The 15,052-nt window shown below is 35.4% G+C and overlaps 2 protein-coding genes and 1 non-coding gene across 5 annotated transcripts; 1 reads left to right on the top strand and 2 right to left on the bottom strand.

Annotated features, from left to right (window-relative positions):
- Positions 1 to 6,144: 6,144 nt before the first annotated feature.
- On the top strand, positions 6,145 to 9,416 carry LOC130942169 (uncharacterized protein At2g39795, mitochondrial-like). The gene is made up of 3 exons (XM_057870865.1): positions 6,145 to 7,919; positions 8,543 to 8,886; positions 8,995 to 9,416. Exons 1-3 carry the CDS (start codon positions 7,653 to 7,655, stop codon positions 9,152 to 9,154), a joined length of 771 nt encoding a protein of 256 aa, XP_057726848.1. The 5' UTR covers positions 6,145 to 7,652; the 3' UTR covers positions 9,155 to 9,416.
- A 538-nt stretch (positions 9,417 to 9,954) lies between these two features.
- Positions 9,955 to 13,131, bottom strand: LOC130940490 (uncharacterized). 3 transcript variants are annotated; one of them, XM_057868624.1, is made up of 7 exons: positions 13,006 to 13,131; positions 12,799 to 12,878; positions 12,136 to 12,175; positions 11,950 to 12,033; positions 11,531 to 11,696; positions 10,975 to 11,248; positions 9,955 to 10,516 (listed from the first exon to the last, which is right to left on the bottom strand). In XM_057868624.1, exons 2-7 carry the CDS (start codon positions 12,850 to 12,852, stop codon positions 10,325 to 10,327), a joined length of 810 nt encoding a protein of 269 aa, XP_057724607.1. In that variant the 5' UTR covers positions 12,853 to 12,878; positions 13,006 to 13,131; the 3' UTR covers positions 9,955 to 10,324. The 3 variants fall into 3 exon arrangements, with proteins under 3 accessions (XP_057724607.1, XP_057724609.1, XP_057724608.1); XM_057868626.1 differs by having other exon boundaries at positions 11,950 to 11,991; positions 13,006 to 13,125; XM_057868625.1 differs by having other exon boundaries at positions 11,950 to 11,991; positions 12,799 to 13,124.
- Positions 13,132 to 14,176: 1,045 nt separating this feature from the next.
- TRNAV-CAC (transfer RNA valine (anticodon CAC)) lies at positions 14,177 to 14,250 on the bottom strand. Its single transcript has one exon. It is a non-coding gene; the product is annotated as a tRNA-Val (tRNA).
- Positions 14,251 to 15,052: the final 802 nt, after the last annotated feature.

Below are 15,052 nucleotides of genomic sequence, written 5' to 3'. Positions count from 1 at the left end.
GTAACAATCTGGTTCCTGTCTAAAAGTACAGAGTTTCTATTTATTACTAATCCTAATAGGTTTAAAAAACAAAAATTAAAAATAATATCTTTTCCTAAAAGATAAGATTTGAATTTAAATTCGAATTAATTAACAGATCTTTAGTTGATGGTTGGGGACCACTTGATTTGTTCATTCTGCAGCTTCTAATATGTGTTTTCTGGGCTGGAAACTGGGTCAAAAACAGCCCAGAAATCGTAACCAGCGTTTTCTGAATTATTGCAGTTCGCGCATGTGACGCGTCCGTGTCGTCCACGCTCTTGCATCATTTGTGCAGATTCCAGTCCACGCGATCGCGTCATTGCGATTTCTCCATTCCACGCGGTCGCGTGAGCCATGCGTCCGCGTCGGTCTTCACTGGTCATCTCTTTGGTTTCTTCTTTTTCTTTGCAGAAACTTCATCAAATCCCTCCGAATGCTACCTAAAATAAATAAAATTGCACAAAACTCAAAATAGCATCCATAGTGGCTAAAATATAATTAATTCTAAATTAAACTCAACAATTTAGATGCAAATTCACTAGGAAAAGATAGACAAGATGCTCACGCATCACTTTGTACATTGGCTGTGAGACATTTTCATCTGCTTTCAATTTGAACACCTATTTATTCTTGAATGCTCCCTTACCCTTCGGTAGCATCACCAATTCAAATGTATGATTCTCATGCAAGAATTTTATTTCTTCTTACATGGTCTTCAACCAATCTTCTTTATGCTCATCAAACATAGCTTCCCGGTAGCTCTCTGACTCCCCAGCCTCAGTGTTCATCACATACTCATGAGGAGAGTATTTCTGAGAAATATGACACTCTCTAGTAGATTTTCTCAATTCAGGCTCAACTGGTGGTTCAGGTAGAATTTTAACATCTGGTGAAACTTCTGCATCTGGCACCTCAGGTTGAGGTGTAGGTTCATCATGTAAATCATCACCATCATTATCAACTTGTACATCTCCTCCATCAATAGGAGGTCTAGTGGAAATACCAGGTTCATCATTAGCAGAACGTCTAACGGTTATTGTTGACTTATCTGTCTTCTCAAGATCTTCAATAGTTTGGTCTTCAAGAAAAATTACATCTCGGCTTGTAATTATCTTCTTACTCACCAGATCCCATAATCTGTAACCAAAGTCTTCGTGACCATAACCCATGAAGATATACTGCTTTGACTTTCCATCCAATTTAGATCTTTCATCTCTTGGAATGTGAACAAGAGCTCTGTAGCCGAACACTCGCAAATGACTATAGGAGACATCTTTCCCTCTCCAAAATTTCTCTGGAACATCACCATTTAGTGGAACTGAAGGAGAAAGGTTAATCAAATCTACTGCAGTCCTCATTGTTTCACCCCAAAAAGATTTATGCAACTTTGCATGAGAGAGCATATACCTGACTCTATCATTGATAGTGCGATTCATTCTCTCTGCAACTCCATTATGTTGAGGAGTCTTTGGAACCGTCTTCTCAAGCTTAATCCCATATCCTTTACAATACTCTTCAAACAGACCCATGTATTCACCATCATTATCTGCTCGAACACATTTCAATTTCCTTCCTGTTTCTCTTTCAACACTTGCATGAAAGTGTTTGAAGATTTCGAGCACCTGGTCTTTAGATTTCAAAAACAAAAGCCCACACTTTTCGAGAATAATCATTAATAAAAGTAACAAAATATGATGCATCACCTAGTGTCTTAGCATCCATAGTGCAAACATCAATGTGAACTAAATCTAGAACATGTGATTTCCTATGAGGTCCAGAACTATGAAATGATACTCCAGCATGCTTTCCAATAAAACAATGAGTACAAGTATTTAAAGTTGTACCTTTCACGGAAAGTGAGTGCTTCTTGGCTAAGACACTTAGTCCTTTCTCGCTCAAGTGACCAAGACGTATATCCCACAAATCAAAAGAGGAATCATCAGCTACATTCACCTCTTTTTTGCATAACTTTACTTGCAATCGGTAGAGAGTAGTAAGACTATTGTCTTCTTTAGCAACAATGAGAGCTCCTTTGGTAATCTTGTATTTTCCACTACCAAAGAAAGTGCAATACCCTTTTGATCCAATGTCTTCACTGAAATAAGATTGAACCACATATCTAGTGCATGCCTAACATTCTTCAACTGCAACTTACATCCCATGCTAGTTTCAAGCCACATATCACCCATACCAATGATACCACACACTCCTCTATCTCCCAATTTGATCTTGCCAAAATTTCCAGCAGTATAGAAAGTGAAAAATTCATGCCTCAGAGTGACATGACATAAGGCACCAGAGTCCATAATCCAAGTGGAATCATCACAGACAAAATTCACATCATTTTCATCATATGTGATAAGAACATCTTCATAAACAATAAGCAGCAGTTTCTTTATCACTATCTTTACCTTTGTCTTCATTTTTTCGCTTTGATTGTTCTTTTTTAAAAAACCTACAATACCCCTTGATATGCCCCGACTTGCCATAATGGTGAGAAATGAACTCCTTTCTTAACTTGTACTTTCCTGTTGACTTGCTTGGACTCTTTGACTTGTCAAAACTGTGAGGTTTTCTACTTTGACTTCTCCCACGTGACTTTAAAACAAGTGCTTCTGACTGGGAGGAGGCATTGGTCAAACCTCGCTCTCTTCTTTTGGCTTCTTCATTCAACATGCTCTCTTTAACCATTGCTAACGTCAACTTTCTTTTTGGAGCTGAGTTAGTCAGTGTCACAACCAGAACTTCCCAACTATCAGGCAAAGAGCTCAATAACAACAAGGCTTGCAACTCATCATTCAAAGTGATTTCATTATTTGTCAGTTGGTTCACCGTCTCCTAAAATATACTCAAGTGCTTCGATATTGATTTACCTTCAATATACTTCATATTGACAGGCTTCCTAATCAAGAATGCTTTGTTTTGCATATTCTTCCTCTTATATAACTCCTTCAATTTGTTCCACATCTTTTCGGCATTCGTTTCTGTGTCAATATGTGGATACACGCTAATATCAAGCCATTACCTAATTAAAGCAACTGCCTTCCGATTTAGCTTCTTCCATTCAGTATCGAATTTGGTACCTTTGGATTTATCCCCCTCCACATGATCATACAAGTCCTTGCTATACAACATATCTTCCATGAGGGTCTTCCAAATTGAATAATTTTGGGAATTCAATTTGATCATATTCGATTCATGAGTATTTTCCTCCATTTAATCAGCACAGAGATAAACAACCAAAGCTCTAGATACCACTTTGTTGGAAAAACTCAACAAAGGTTCAAACAAGAACCTGTCTAACAACGGAAGCACCAAAAATAATTTTTTCACAACTTGTGCGATTAAATAGGCAATACCAAAGATACTCCAAGCAACAAATATAATGGTAGAAATTAAATAATCAGACACCAGAATTTTAACATGAAAAAACCCCAAAAAGAGGGACAAAAAACCCACGGGACCTAGTCCAGTAAAATCTTTCACTATCAAAATAATGGGTATACAAGCAGTCTTCCTAGTTATACTAGTGCATCTCAACAATCGACAAGATACATCACCAAAACTGATGGAATTAACATAAACCCTCCACTAAGTGGGTATCTCAAATAAGACAAAAGAGAAGGCAATACAACTAGCAAGTTATATCCTAATGTTCATCTCTACACCAGGAATAACATGCTAAAATTTCATAAGAAATGAAGCAAGTTTACTGGTTCAATCGGATAAAAAATGACTTGTCCTTTTGTCCCAAATTTTCTTCTTCTATGTGTCGAAGCGCTGCTTGTTTCCTTTCATTCAAACTGAATGAAACTCTTCTCTCTCCCATGGTTTATTAGCCACTTTATTTTTTTAAGAGTTGTGTGGGCCTCACTTGAGGTTGGGGACCCACCAACAAATTTATCCCCTGAACAACTTCTTAAATTTCAGCCATGAACGCTGTGCAGCACCCAAGATTGTGCATGAACCTCGCAACCCAACCCCATCCTCGTTAGGCAGGAGACTACCACAACCTACCCTTTGAGAGTTTTCCAATGATGCCGCATCAATGTTAAACTTCACCCGTCCATGTGGCAGACGCTTCCATCCTATGTCAGCGGTTCTTCTTGCTCGTCTTCCCTATTAAGTAAGCTTTTTCATAAGCTTGGTAAATTTTTTGAATATGCTTTATGATTTTCTTATGTGGTTGAGTTGGTCTATTGTAAATTTGCAATTATGATCCTGATATCCTCCAAATCCAAATTCTATAGCAAGTAATAAGGTACATATCATTTCAATCCTATTTTGGCCTAGCTGATTTTGGAGGTTCAAATTCATTGTCCATTTTCAACAAGCTTCATCAAGTTTTTCTGAAAGATAGGCCACAACTTAAGAATTTTCTTCCAGAGGCCCGAGTTAGAACTGTTACTTTGTGTGCTATCATCTATAGAATTTTCATTACAATATTTGTGCTTCAAAACTTTAACCTACAAGTGCTCGAAATTTTCATTCATTTGCCAAAGAATTTTGATGAGAAAGATGTCATTCATGGAGGATAACTTTCTAAATCCCAACCCTTCTTTATGTTTTGGTCAACATAAAGTCTTCCAATTGACTACATACATCTTTTTTTATTGGGTTCATCACATATTCTCTTAGAAACTCCTTCATGTTATATTTGGTAATTAAGAACCGGGCTGATAGTAGATTGCACTAGCGTCATTCTTCTCGCCAAGGACAAATACTTACTCTTCTAACCTTTCAGCTTACTCTGAACTTTGCCCACGGCATTCTTATACTTCTCATTTCCTTTTATCTTGTTTGTGACAATATCTCTAAGGTATTTTCCTAATTTTTTTTGTTCTTTGAAGTTAGTCAAACTTAAGATATCCTTTCTAGTATTTTCGGTTGTACCTTTAGGGAACACAATCGAAGACTTTTCTTCATTTATTGTTATCCCTGAAGCTTGGCGAAAAGTCTATAGGGTCTCCTTTATTCTTTGCTTCTGGTTCTGAGTAGCTTCCACAAAAAGAAGAAGGTCATTCTGAAAGATGGGATATCTTTGAACCTTCACTACCTACTCTCATCGGCCTTCACTCCCCATCAAGCACTTTTTCCTCTATGAGGTGAGAAAGCTTGCCTATGCAGATCACAAAGAGATAAGGAAAATGGGATCCTCTTGCAGTATACTTTTCTTTGGGATAAAATCTTTTGTTCTATTCCCACTCTATGAGTCTTCTTATTTGGTAGTCCAAATTCTTGTAATCTCAACTTGACAAAATTTTAACTCATCCTATTATAGGACCTTTTAAAGTCTATCTTGATTGTCATAAATTGCTTGCTTCCTTTCATTCTCTTCATTGTATGCATGTGCTCCTTTGCAATTATAATGTTATCTTGAATCCTCCTACTTGATATAAAGTTGGATTGGTGTGCCGCAATTTTGTCATTCAGGTATGTCTTGATCCTTTTGATAAGAACTTTTATTGTAATCTTATAGCATATATTGCAAAGGGCTATAGGTCCGAACTAACTGATGAGTACCAGATTTTTAGTCTTCGGCACCAAAACTATGAGGGTAGTATTTTCTTATCTAACAGTCTCTAAATTCCTTTAGCACATCTCAATGAATTCTTAAACTTTTTCTTTTATGTTGCCCCATTTGTTCTTGAAGACAAGTATAGGAAATTCATAACTTCCACGAGCCTTCAAAGAAACAATGCTGAACATGGCTCTTCTAACTTCTTTATTTGATAGGCTGAGAATTTTTTGTAAATATAAGAGCTAAAGTCAGATAGTGCATAATATTTTAATATAAAAGGAGTAGTAGTTACCTCTTCTTGATAAATTCTTTTGAAGTAGTCAACAATGTGGCTATCTAATTCTTCTTCTTCCTTTATCCACTATCCATTTGCGTTTTTAGCTTCAAAATCCTATTTTTTCTTCTTTTAATAATAGTTTTAGTGTAATAAAATTTAGTATTCCTAAACTTTTGCAGCCAGAACACTTTCTTTTTGTCTAGAATGTCATCTAATTCTTTGTTCAAATTTTGTTCTAGCTCATCTAAGTAGAAATTTCTACTATAACTATTACTCTTTTGGATACCTGCAATTTTATTAAGCAATCTCCTTTTGGTCTTGAAGATGTTCCCAAATTATTTTTATTCCATTCCAAAAGGTCCCTTTGGAGGATGTTAAGCATAGTCCAAAAGAGAAGTTGATTATTCCAACTAGCATTTAAATAAGAAAAAATAACTATTTGTACTCATGAACTTTATAAACGCGAAAATATCTATCAAACTAGAAAACTAATATTGTACTCACAAAAAATGAGTTTTATGCGACAAAAATACCTAAATTCTAATTTTTTGTTAATTTTTTAATTAAAATTTTCAAATTATCCTTCGTTATCTTCAATTTCAACTCCAACTCCCTCCCCTTTCTCGCTCTCTTCGTCTTTCATGCATCCCAAATTTTTGCAATCTTCCATTGAAAATGAACTTAATGTAGATTTTGATTAAATCAGGGATTTAGCACCATATGCAACAACTACAACAGATCTAGATATATTACCTCTAAAGCATTCTCAATTTCACATAATCATTAGCACTCCAATAAACTAAGACACAGATACTCTAGATCTATAATTGGAGAAAGATGGTGGAACGCGACGCATAGCTAATAGCAGCGTTGTTGCGAAGAGGAGGAGAGGTAACGCGACCACCACTGAATTAAAACTTGCACACGGTGGTCTTAGGAGACATAGAGGAGGTCGAGGCAGAAGTCATTGTCGATTTTCTTTATGTGGTTGTTTATGAGCTTGAGATGGTGCTTTTTGCTGTGAAAGCAGCACCAAGATTTAAATTTTTTGAGGAGTTTTTTGCGAAAAGAGTGGAGGGGTGGAGGTAGTAGATGGTGTTGGGAGTAGGGGAAAAGCGCATCTGAACATTGGCGAGGTGGAGGAATTGGTACTTGCGTTGGTTACAGACGTTATTGTTTTGGAAGTTGAAGAAGAGGGAGAGCCAGTTGAAGAGGTCCATGTCGGGGTGCCTTCGGGGAGGGAGGCGGAGGTCACCGATGGAGCGTAGGCTGAGATGGTGACGAGACCTCCGGGTAACGTACGAAAGGGTGTTGGTCAGAGAGAGGGGGAGGAAGAGATGATATTGAAGATAAAAGGCGAGAGTAATTTGAGAATTTTATTAAAAAATCAACAAAAAATTAGAATTTTGGTATTTTTGTCACATAGAACTCATTTTTTATTGTTGCAATATTAATTTTTTTATTTGATGGATATTTTTGTCAGCATTTGCAAAATTTATAGATAAAAATATTTGTTTTTCCTTTTAACAATTATGGAAATTCGAATATGCTGGCTAAAAGTTTTTTTTTTTGGTTTATCCAAACGGTATCTTCAACCCGACAGGTTAAGGACTAATCCGTCGTGGCTAAAAGTTTATTGTTAGCTATGTTGATACTCCTTTCCGTTATGGACCAGTCCGAAAAAGAGAATGGGCCGAATACAAGAGAGCTTCACTTGAGTAACATTACTACAAGTTTTAGGGTTTGAAAATTTCCCAATTCTCCTAAGTCTTAAACCCTATTAAAACCCCATTCCCTCTTCGGCTGTTTTTCTCTTCCCCCTCAGTTTCGGAAATGGCGTTCAGCTCGATTCTTCGCAGGTCTGGATCTCTCGCAAGGCCTCTTGTGATTGCAGGCCAATTGTTGAAGAACACTCAGCGGCAGAGTAGCTACCGCACCGTTTTGTTGAGCGCCATCAACCAGAACGTGCAAAAGGACTCCGCGGTTCCGACGTTCGGTTTTTCTTCTTTGGCTTATAAGAACAAGCCCACCTCCGACGAGAACCTTCTCCGCGTCATCGAATCGGAGATCACTTGCGCCCAGGAAACCGACAATCACACTGTAAGTTTCTTTGCTCTTCTTTCTTCATCATTCTGTGAAATGATGATCTTGATAATGAAAGGGATTCGGTAATCAGCTCAATTCAATGATTATTATGATGGTTGATTATTATTTCTAGCTCCCTCTACTGGTTTGATGTTTCGATGACTCAAAAATGTTGCTGTAGCATTGTTTCACATAAAAACTTCTATGCATTATTTAATTTTAGTAGTGTCATTTTTCTTTTGAAGTGTGTATCGTAAATTTAGTGCTTTTTTTTCTTCTTTCTTATATGTGATGTGCTTTACTCTTTTTTATTTTGTTCTTGCCATTAAATACCAATATTGTGTTCTTTTCACGACTTGCACCTTGAATTGTATTTTTTTTATAATTAATTATTCATAATTTTATGAAGTATTGGTCCTTATAGTTTTATTTAGTTGTTTATTTGGTCACTAAAGCATAAATTGTAAGAAACTATGTGGACTTGTACGAAAATATTTATGTTATCTGGACAGATCAAATTTGAATACAACTATAGGTACAAAAGTTATATTTAAACTATGATTTATTTTGGGAGTTTCTTGTTGAAATTCGGGAAAAGTAGTTGTATGATCACACTTTTTTGGGTTTTATGGAGACAGGTTGATGAGGCTCCAAGTAATTTCCCTTTTAAGATACTTGATCAGCCGGGACAGCAGACTATAATGCTTGAAAGGACATATCAAGGTGAGGAAATTAAGGTTGAGGTGCACATGCCTGATCTGGTCACCGGGGAAGAAAATGATGATGGTCGTGACGACGACGATGAGAGTGAGAGAGCATCTCAGTCAAGCATTCCGCTTTCGGTCAGTGTTTACAAGAAGGATGGGCCCTATCTGGAATTCAGTTGTGTGGCTTACCCCGATGAGATCGTCATTGACAGCTTGTCTGTTAAGAATCCCGAACCCAGCGAGGATCAGATTGCATATGAAGGACCAGACTTCCAGTAAGTCTCCGCTCCTTGCACTCAGAATCTTTTCATTTCACAGTTCAATATTCTGGTAGTGTAATTTCTAGACTCAGTCTGAACTTCTTTTGTGTTCCTGTCTTACAGGGATTTGGACGAGGGCCTCCAAAAGTCTTTCCACAAGTACTTAGAAATTAGAGGAATCAAACCTAGCACAACCAATTTCTTGCATGAGTACATGATCAACAAGGATAGCAGGGAATACTTGGTCTGGTTGCAGAAGCTCAAGCAATTCGTTGAAGCATGAGACGTTATTTTAAGCAAGAACACGCAACACTGGAAATTTGTCTTAATAACCTGATTATATGCGTTGATGCCATACATTCAGAGGGAAATATAATTAGATACCCTGTCACTGTGGTTTAGTGATAGTTCCTATTAGAAGTAGGTAATGTCTCAAAAGTGCTTGGTTAATTTTGTTTGTATCCTCTATGGCGCATTTTCTTGTATTGACAACTTTTTTTTTTTGGGAAAATTATAAAGAAAGCCAAGTATTAATCGTTCATTTCTTAGTTAATGTTTCATGCGTGCCTTTGGTCTTCCATCTTTATATTACGCGTACCAAACACACAAAACTCGAGTTAGAGATTTTGTCGAGAGTCGAGAATGAGAGCACTTTATGGCATTCATCAGTCTTGAAACTAAACCCTAAAAGTAAAAGTAAAAGATATGCTTAACGGTAGAATTATTATCGCTTGACTAATGGATCAATTAGGAGTTGTATTCTTCCCTATTGATTTCAATCAAAGGGTTTGTGTTTACATCTCTGTTTAAGGTTTAAAAATTGTGCAAAAGCGAAACTATTTCAGACCGAAATGGATACATGGGCTTGTGTTTACAATTTTATATATATATATCTTGTTCAGGAATTAATAAAATACAGCAAATAACTTTTTTTTCTTAAAACATTCTATGAATCTCTTTTTGCCTGTGGCATCACCACTCCCTTGAGGAACATCCGCTTTGAGAATCATATTTCAATCCGGATATTCTTATACTCTTACAAACATCATTTCCATTCTATATAGTAAGAAACCTAATAGGTGATTTTATAATTGGATGTAACAGAAGGAGAATGTAATAAATTAGGCGTAAATGTTAAAATACTCATTACAGTTTCAACTGGGAAAATCAACCGTGTCATGAGAGAACTGTGACATTACAATATCATCTTCAAAACGGAGATAACTTGGCTTTGAGCAAAAGAACTACAAGACTAAATCCCCTCCAGAAAAAAGAGAGAAGAAAAGATTAAGCTGATATAGTATATTTACATAGAAACACAAGCTGCTCAAACATTACACAACTGCTACAACCTCTGATTCTTCTCGACTAGTAAATCCGAAAAACGCAAACCAGTTCTTCTAGAGACATTTCCGCTCGCATAAACCAAGCCAATGGTGTGCACCAGCAATAACTATGCAAAGAACCAAACCTTGATGAAGACTGCCAGAGCTATTTGCAAGAAAAATGCGGCAACAATAGCCACTGAAAGTTCATTGCCTTCTATGCAAGACTTCAAGTTTAAGGCAACAAAGCTAGCTGAGGCTACACCAGTAAGGATTATTATAAGCCACCGAAGAGCCTCAACCGGAATCAACAACAGAAACTGAAATTATCCCAAAGAACAAGATGAGTTAGATAATGATATTATAACAATACAAAATAAAAAATATATTATATAGATAATGATGTAGTTTTCCTATCAATTGGTAGAAATTATGTATCAAGTTCGAAAAATAAATTGTTTTAACTTTTTAAACATAAGAGAACCGTTATTTATGCTTAACGGTCATCTGAAACAAAATTTGTTGAACATGGATCCATCCTTTGCTATCATATTATCACCATGGCCTTGGTTCTAATGGTTAGTTGCATGGTAAGAGACGCAAGTTTGAGATCCATGGCCTTATTCATGATGGTTAGTTTTGTATGTCTCATTTTGTTGAGATAGTTTTTAGCAGATCGCCCACATTGCAGATATGCACTTGATAATAAAAATAGATTTATGAATGTATTTATATAATAATTACGCAATTCATCACAATGAAGAAATCAGAAACTTACAGAGGATATTATGAAAATGGAGAGGGAATATCCCCACATGCACCAGAACCTAATGAGGCTAGCATTCGAACCCATATACTGAAGGAAGAAGTAGTATGCGAGAGGGACCACTATTGCATAGCCATAGATTGCACATGCAGCCACATTCATATAGCCAACATCAAAGCTCCATGATGTACTGGTACCTGTATGTTTTTGCATAAGGTATGTAGCAAGATTCCCAAGTGCGGCAAGTACAAAAACCAATGTTGTTGAGACCCATATTAGGCCATATCTATAATAACATAAAAATAATTGCAATGTTAGGCATTAGATGCTGAGTAATATGCATAATTTATGCTGTTGGGATTGGATGCTGAAAATGGAGAATAAATTCAGGAAATGTATACAAATAATAAGCCAAAAAAGCCAAGGGATGTTGGCAGGAGTTTAACCATAAATGTTAACATCCAATTCAATTGCAGTTTTGATCCAAGTATCATATTACAATATACAATCCAAGTAAGTCTCTGCATCGATGATAGAAAAATAGCAATACAAGGAAAGAAGCACGTACAAATCAGGGTTAGCATCTATCTTGCTGAAAAAGTCTCCACCGTATGGATTAAAGGAACTTATCAATCTGAATATGACAACATCTGTATCTACATTGAAATACTGTGTGTAGGATGAGACACTAAAGACTCCCCTCCAATTGTTTGCTGACTGTTGTTCAAAAGTTTCTGCAAGGATGAATAAACTAAATATTAATATATGACTCATTATACCAGCAAGTGCCAATGAAAATACAACTGGAAGTTATTCTAAAATATGGTGTAAAACTGGAATCAATCAGTGTTGTTGACTTGGTTAAAGATAGGAAAAAAAAAACAATCAAGATCATTCAATATCCAGAAAATAATTAAGTTAGCTGCTATTCAAAGAACAGGCAATGGAACAACTATATCTTTTCCGCCCGCAATTCTGGAAACATACCAGGTGGATTGTCAAGAGTATGATATCCTCGTCCTCTGTCTCCTGCATGGTTGGGAGGGAATGTTTGCATATTTGCATCAGTAGCTACAAGTAGGTTCATAAGTAAAATTAGGAGGACCAAAAGTAGGAAAGAATAAATATCTCACAAGCAGCAACAAAATAAAAATCAATTTTATAACTCCATACCCTCTTGTTTTGCAGTATTATTTTCATCATTTGTGGCAGCCTGAACACCAAACACAAACACACGCAAAGTTAATAAAATAAATTTAAACCAACTAAAATATGAAAGGGAAACAGAATAATTTTGATCAGCAAGTTTGTAATCCAAATAATTATTCCTATGACACTAATCACACTATACAATTTACAAGCTAGTGAGACCAATTAAATGCTAAAGTCATAAACAGGTCAAAATTATGAAATCCATTAGACCTAGTCTAATCTTTGATTTGAGTCAGATAAGCTCACTACAGGAACAAAATTCTCTTCAACACTAGTTTCAGATATTGAGAGTGAGTAACCTATTTTGAACAATGGAAGTGTTGGCAGTGTCCCACTCATTTTAGCAATGAATATTAATCTCCTGAATTCTTCAATATTTTCCCTAAAACTGGAACCACTGTTACAACCAATTTTTATATTTGTCTCTTTTTTTTTTTTTTTCTAGAAAGTCAAACATAATTCCCCCAATTTCCACAACGAGCCAACATAAATTATTAAATTCAAGAAATCAGTTTTGTGGCGCACATTATGCATCTAGCTAACAAGTATAAACTAAAAGCAGCAACGTAAAATCAAAAGCATGAATTAAAAGATTCAAAGAAAGTAAGAGAAAGAGATGCGTACAGGAACTGAACCGAGCAAGTGACTAGTTGGGAGACCGGTGTAAGAGTCCTCCATGGAACGCAGAATGCACCGAAGAGAAGCTAAAGAGAAGTTGACTCAAGTCACAGTGGGAGAAGAAGCATTGGAAGCTTCGGAGAGAGAATCTTGAGCCCTAGATTGGAAAATGGAAACTAGAAAGAAGAAAAAGAAGAGAGAAAAGAAACAAACCAAGGTTGTTGCTTTTCGTAGTTCGAAAGGAACGTGGGTGCAGCTGCAGGTGCAGGTGCGAGGCTGCAACGAGGACAGCGTGGTCTCTGCTGCACAGGATTTGGACCCGGCACCCTTCAATTTCACTCCCCGGACCACACGCGTTGCGTACCTGGTCTTTTATTACTTTTTTGTTATTTAATTCAAGAATAAATTATTATTTTAATTTTTTTAATATTTTAGACGTTTTATTTTAATTTTAAAAATTTTTAAATAAATTTCATATAGTTTTATTATTAAAATAAACACTAATAATTAATAAAATGAGTGACATAAATTTGATATTACATAACTAAGTCAATTTGATAATTTAATTTAATATAATTAATTAATAATTTAAAAATTGATAATTAAAAATTTAAGTTAAATAAAAATATAAAAAATTAATTAAAGTTGATTATAAAAATAATATATACAATTTACTTAATATTTTTATTTTTTTAAACATTATCTAATTTTTTTATTATTAGCATGTGAATAACACTTCTTCTTTGTTCATGTTTCACAATATGCTCAAGAATTTTAAAAATTATATCTCAAATTAACTCTTAAAAAATTTATATTTGATATTTTAATTTTTAATAAATTTTAATTATTAAATTAATTTTTAAAATTTTATTTTATTAAATAAATTAATTTTCCATCATATTGTTTGTCTTTAGACTTTATGACCATTCTAAAAATTTAAAAAATTCATAAAAATTATTAGACCTTTTATTAAATAAATAATAATTTTTTTATCAAAATTTGACGAAAAATAAATTTGTTTAACAAAATAAAAAGTTAAAGATTACTTTATTAATTAAAATTTTTAGATAATCAAATTGTCTACTAAAATTACCTGAGACAAGTTTAGGATATTATTCGACTTTTAATTTAAAGTATCAAAAGAAAAATTTTTTTTTTTTTGGTAATTCAAAATAAAATTATTAGTCAAATTTTTTATTCCTCGTTCCGTACGCAGGCCTTGATTTACAACGAGGCTCATGTGATAGAAAGGGGGAATGGGCTCTTCCAATGGGCCCGGAACAAGAGGTCATGTGCTGAAGTGGGTTATATTATCATAAAGTATCAAGGTGGGGACAATTAACTGGCCCGTTTATTTGGTGGAAAAAATTTAAATAAATGAATATGTCTGAGCCCGGTTTCGAACCGGGGACCTCTAGTGTGTGAGACTAGCGTGATAACCAACTACACCACCCAGACAAGGTGAACGAGTGTTTCAGACGTCATTATATCATAACAGAGTTGTTATTAGTTATTGTCATAGGGGTGTGCATAGCCCGGCCCGGTTTCGAACACTTTAGGGGCTAATTTGGTGTGATTTTATCGGGTTTAGGGCCGGGTAAGGGTCTCAAAAATAGACCCGGTCATTATTTGGGGTCGGGTCCGGGCCATAGCTCGGGTCACCCGAAATCGGCCCGGTGGCCCGGTCATCATACACAATAAATATTTTGTATTATTAGTGATGGATGATGGCTTTTATTATGTGGAATTTAAGTATTGTAAACCTTAATATTTTGTATTATTAGTCATTATATATAAGACTATAAGTTAATGTTTTATATTTAAAATGCATAAGACTTTAGACTAATGCATAATATTGTGTTATTTGTATTGATTTAAATATTTGGTGTTATTAGGCAATATTAGTATTGATTATGGTTATGCTTTAATTTTAGAGAAGAGTTGGTTCTTGTTATATTTTTCTAAGTGAATTTTACCATGTCAAATAATGGTTGGAGTCTTAGAAATTTGGATACTTTTACATGCTAACTTACAAGAAGGTATCAAGGTAATATAATGTTAACGGCCCGATTTTCACCCGGTTTTCACCCGATATAGTTGTGGTCCGAAAGGGTATAGATTTCATCGGGTCTAGGGTCGGATTCGGGTCTCATAAATGGACCCGATACATATTTCGGACCGGGTCTAGGTCACATCAAACCCGGTTTCACCCGACCCATGCACACTCCTAGTTATTGAAAATAAAATAAAAATATGTACA

This window comes from Arachis stenosperma, chromosome 7 (genome assembly GCF_014773155.1).
Source record: "Arachis stenosperma cultivar V10309 chromosome 7, arast.V10309.gnm1.PFL2, whole genome shotgun sequence".
In the NCBI taxonomy this organism is placed as follows: Eukaryota; Viridiplantae; Streptophyta; class Magnoliopsida; order Fabales; family Fabaceae; genus Arachis; species Arachis stenosperma.
This window is presented reverse-complemented; position numbering and strand designations above follow the sequence as displayed.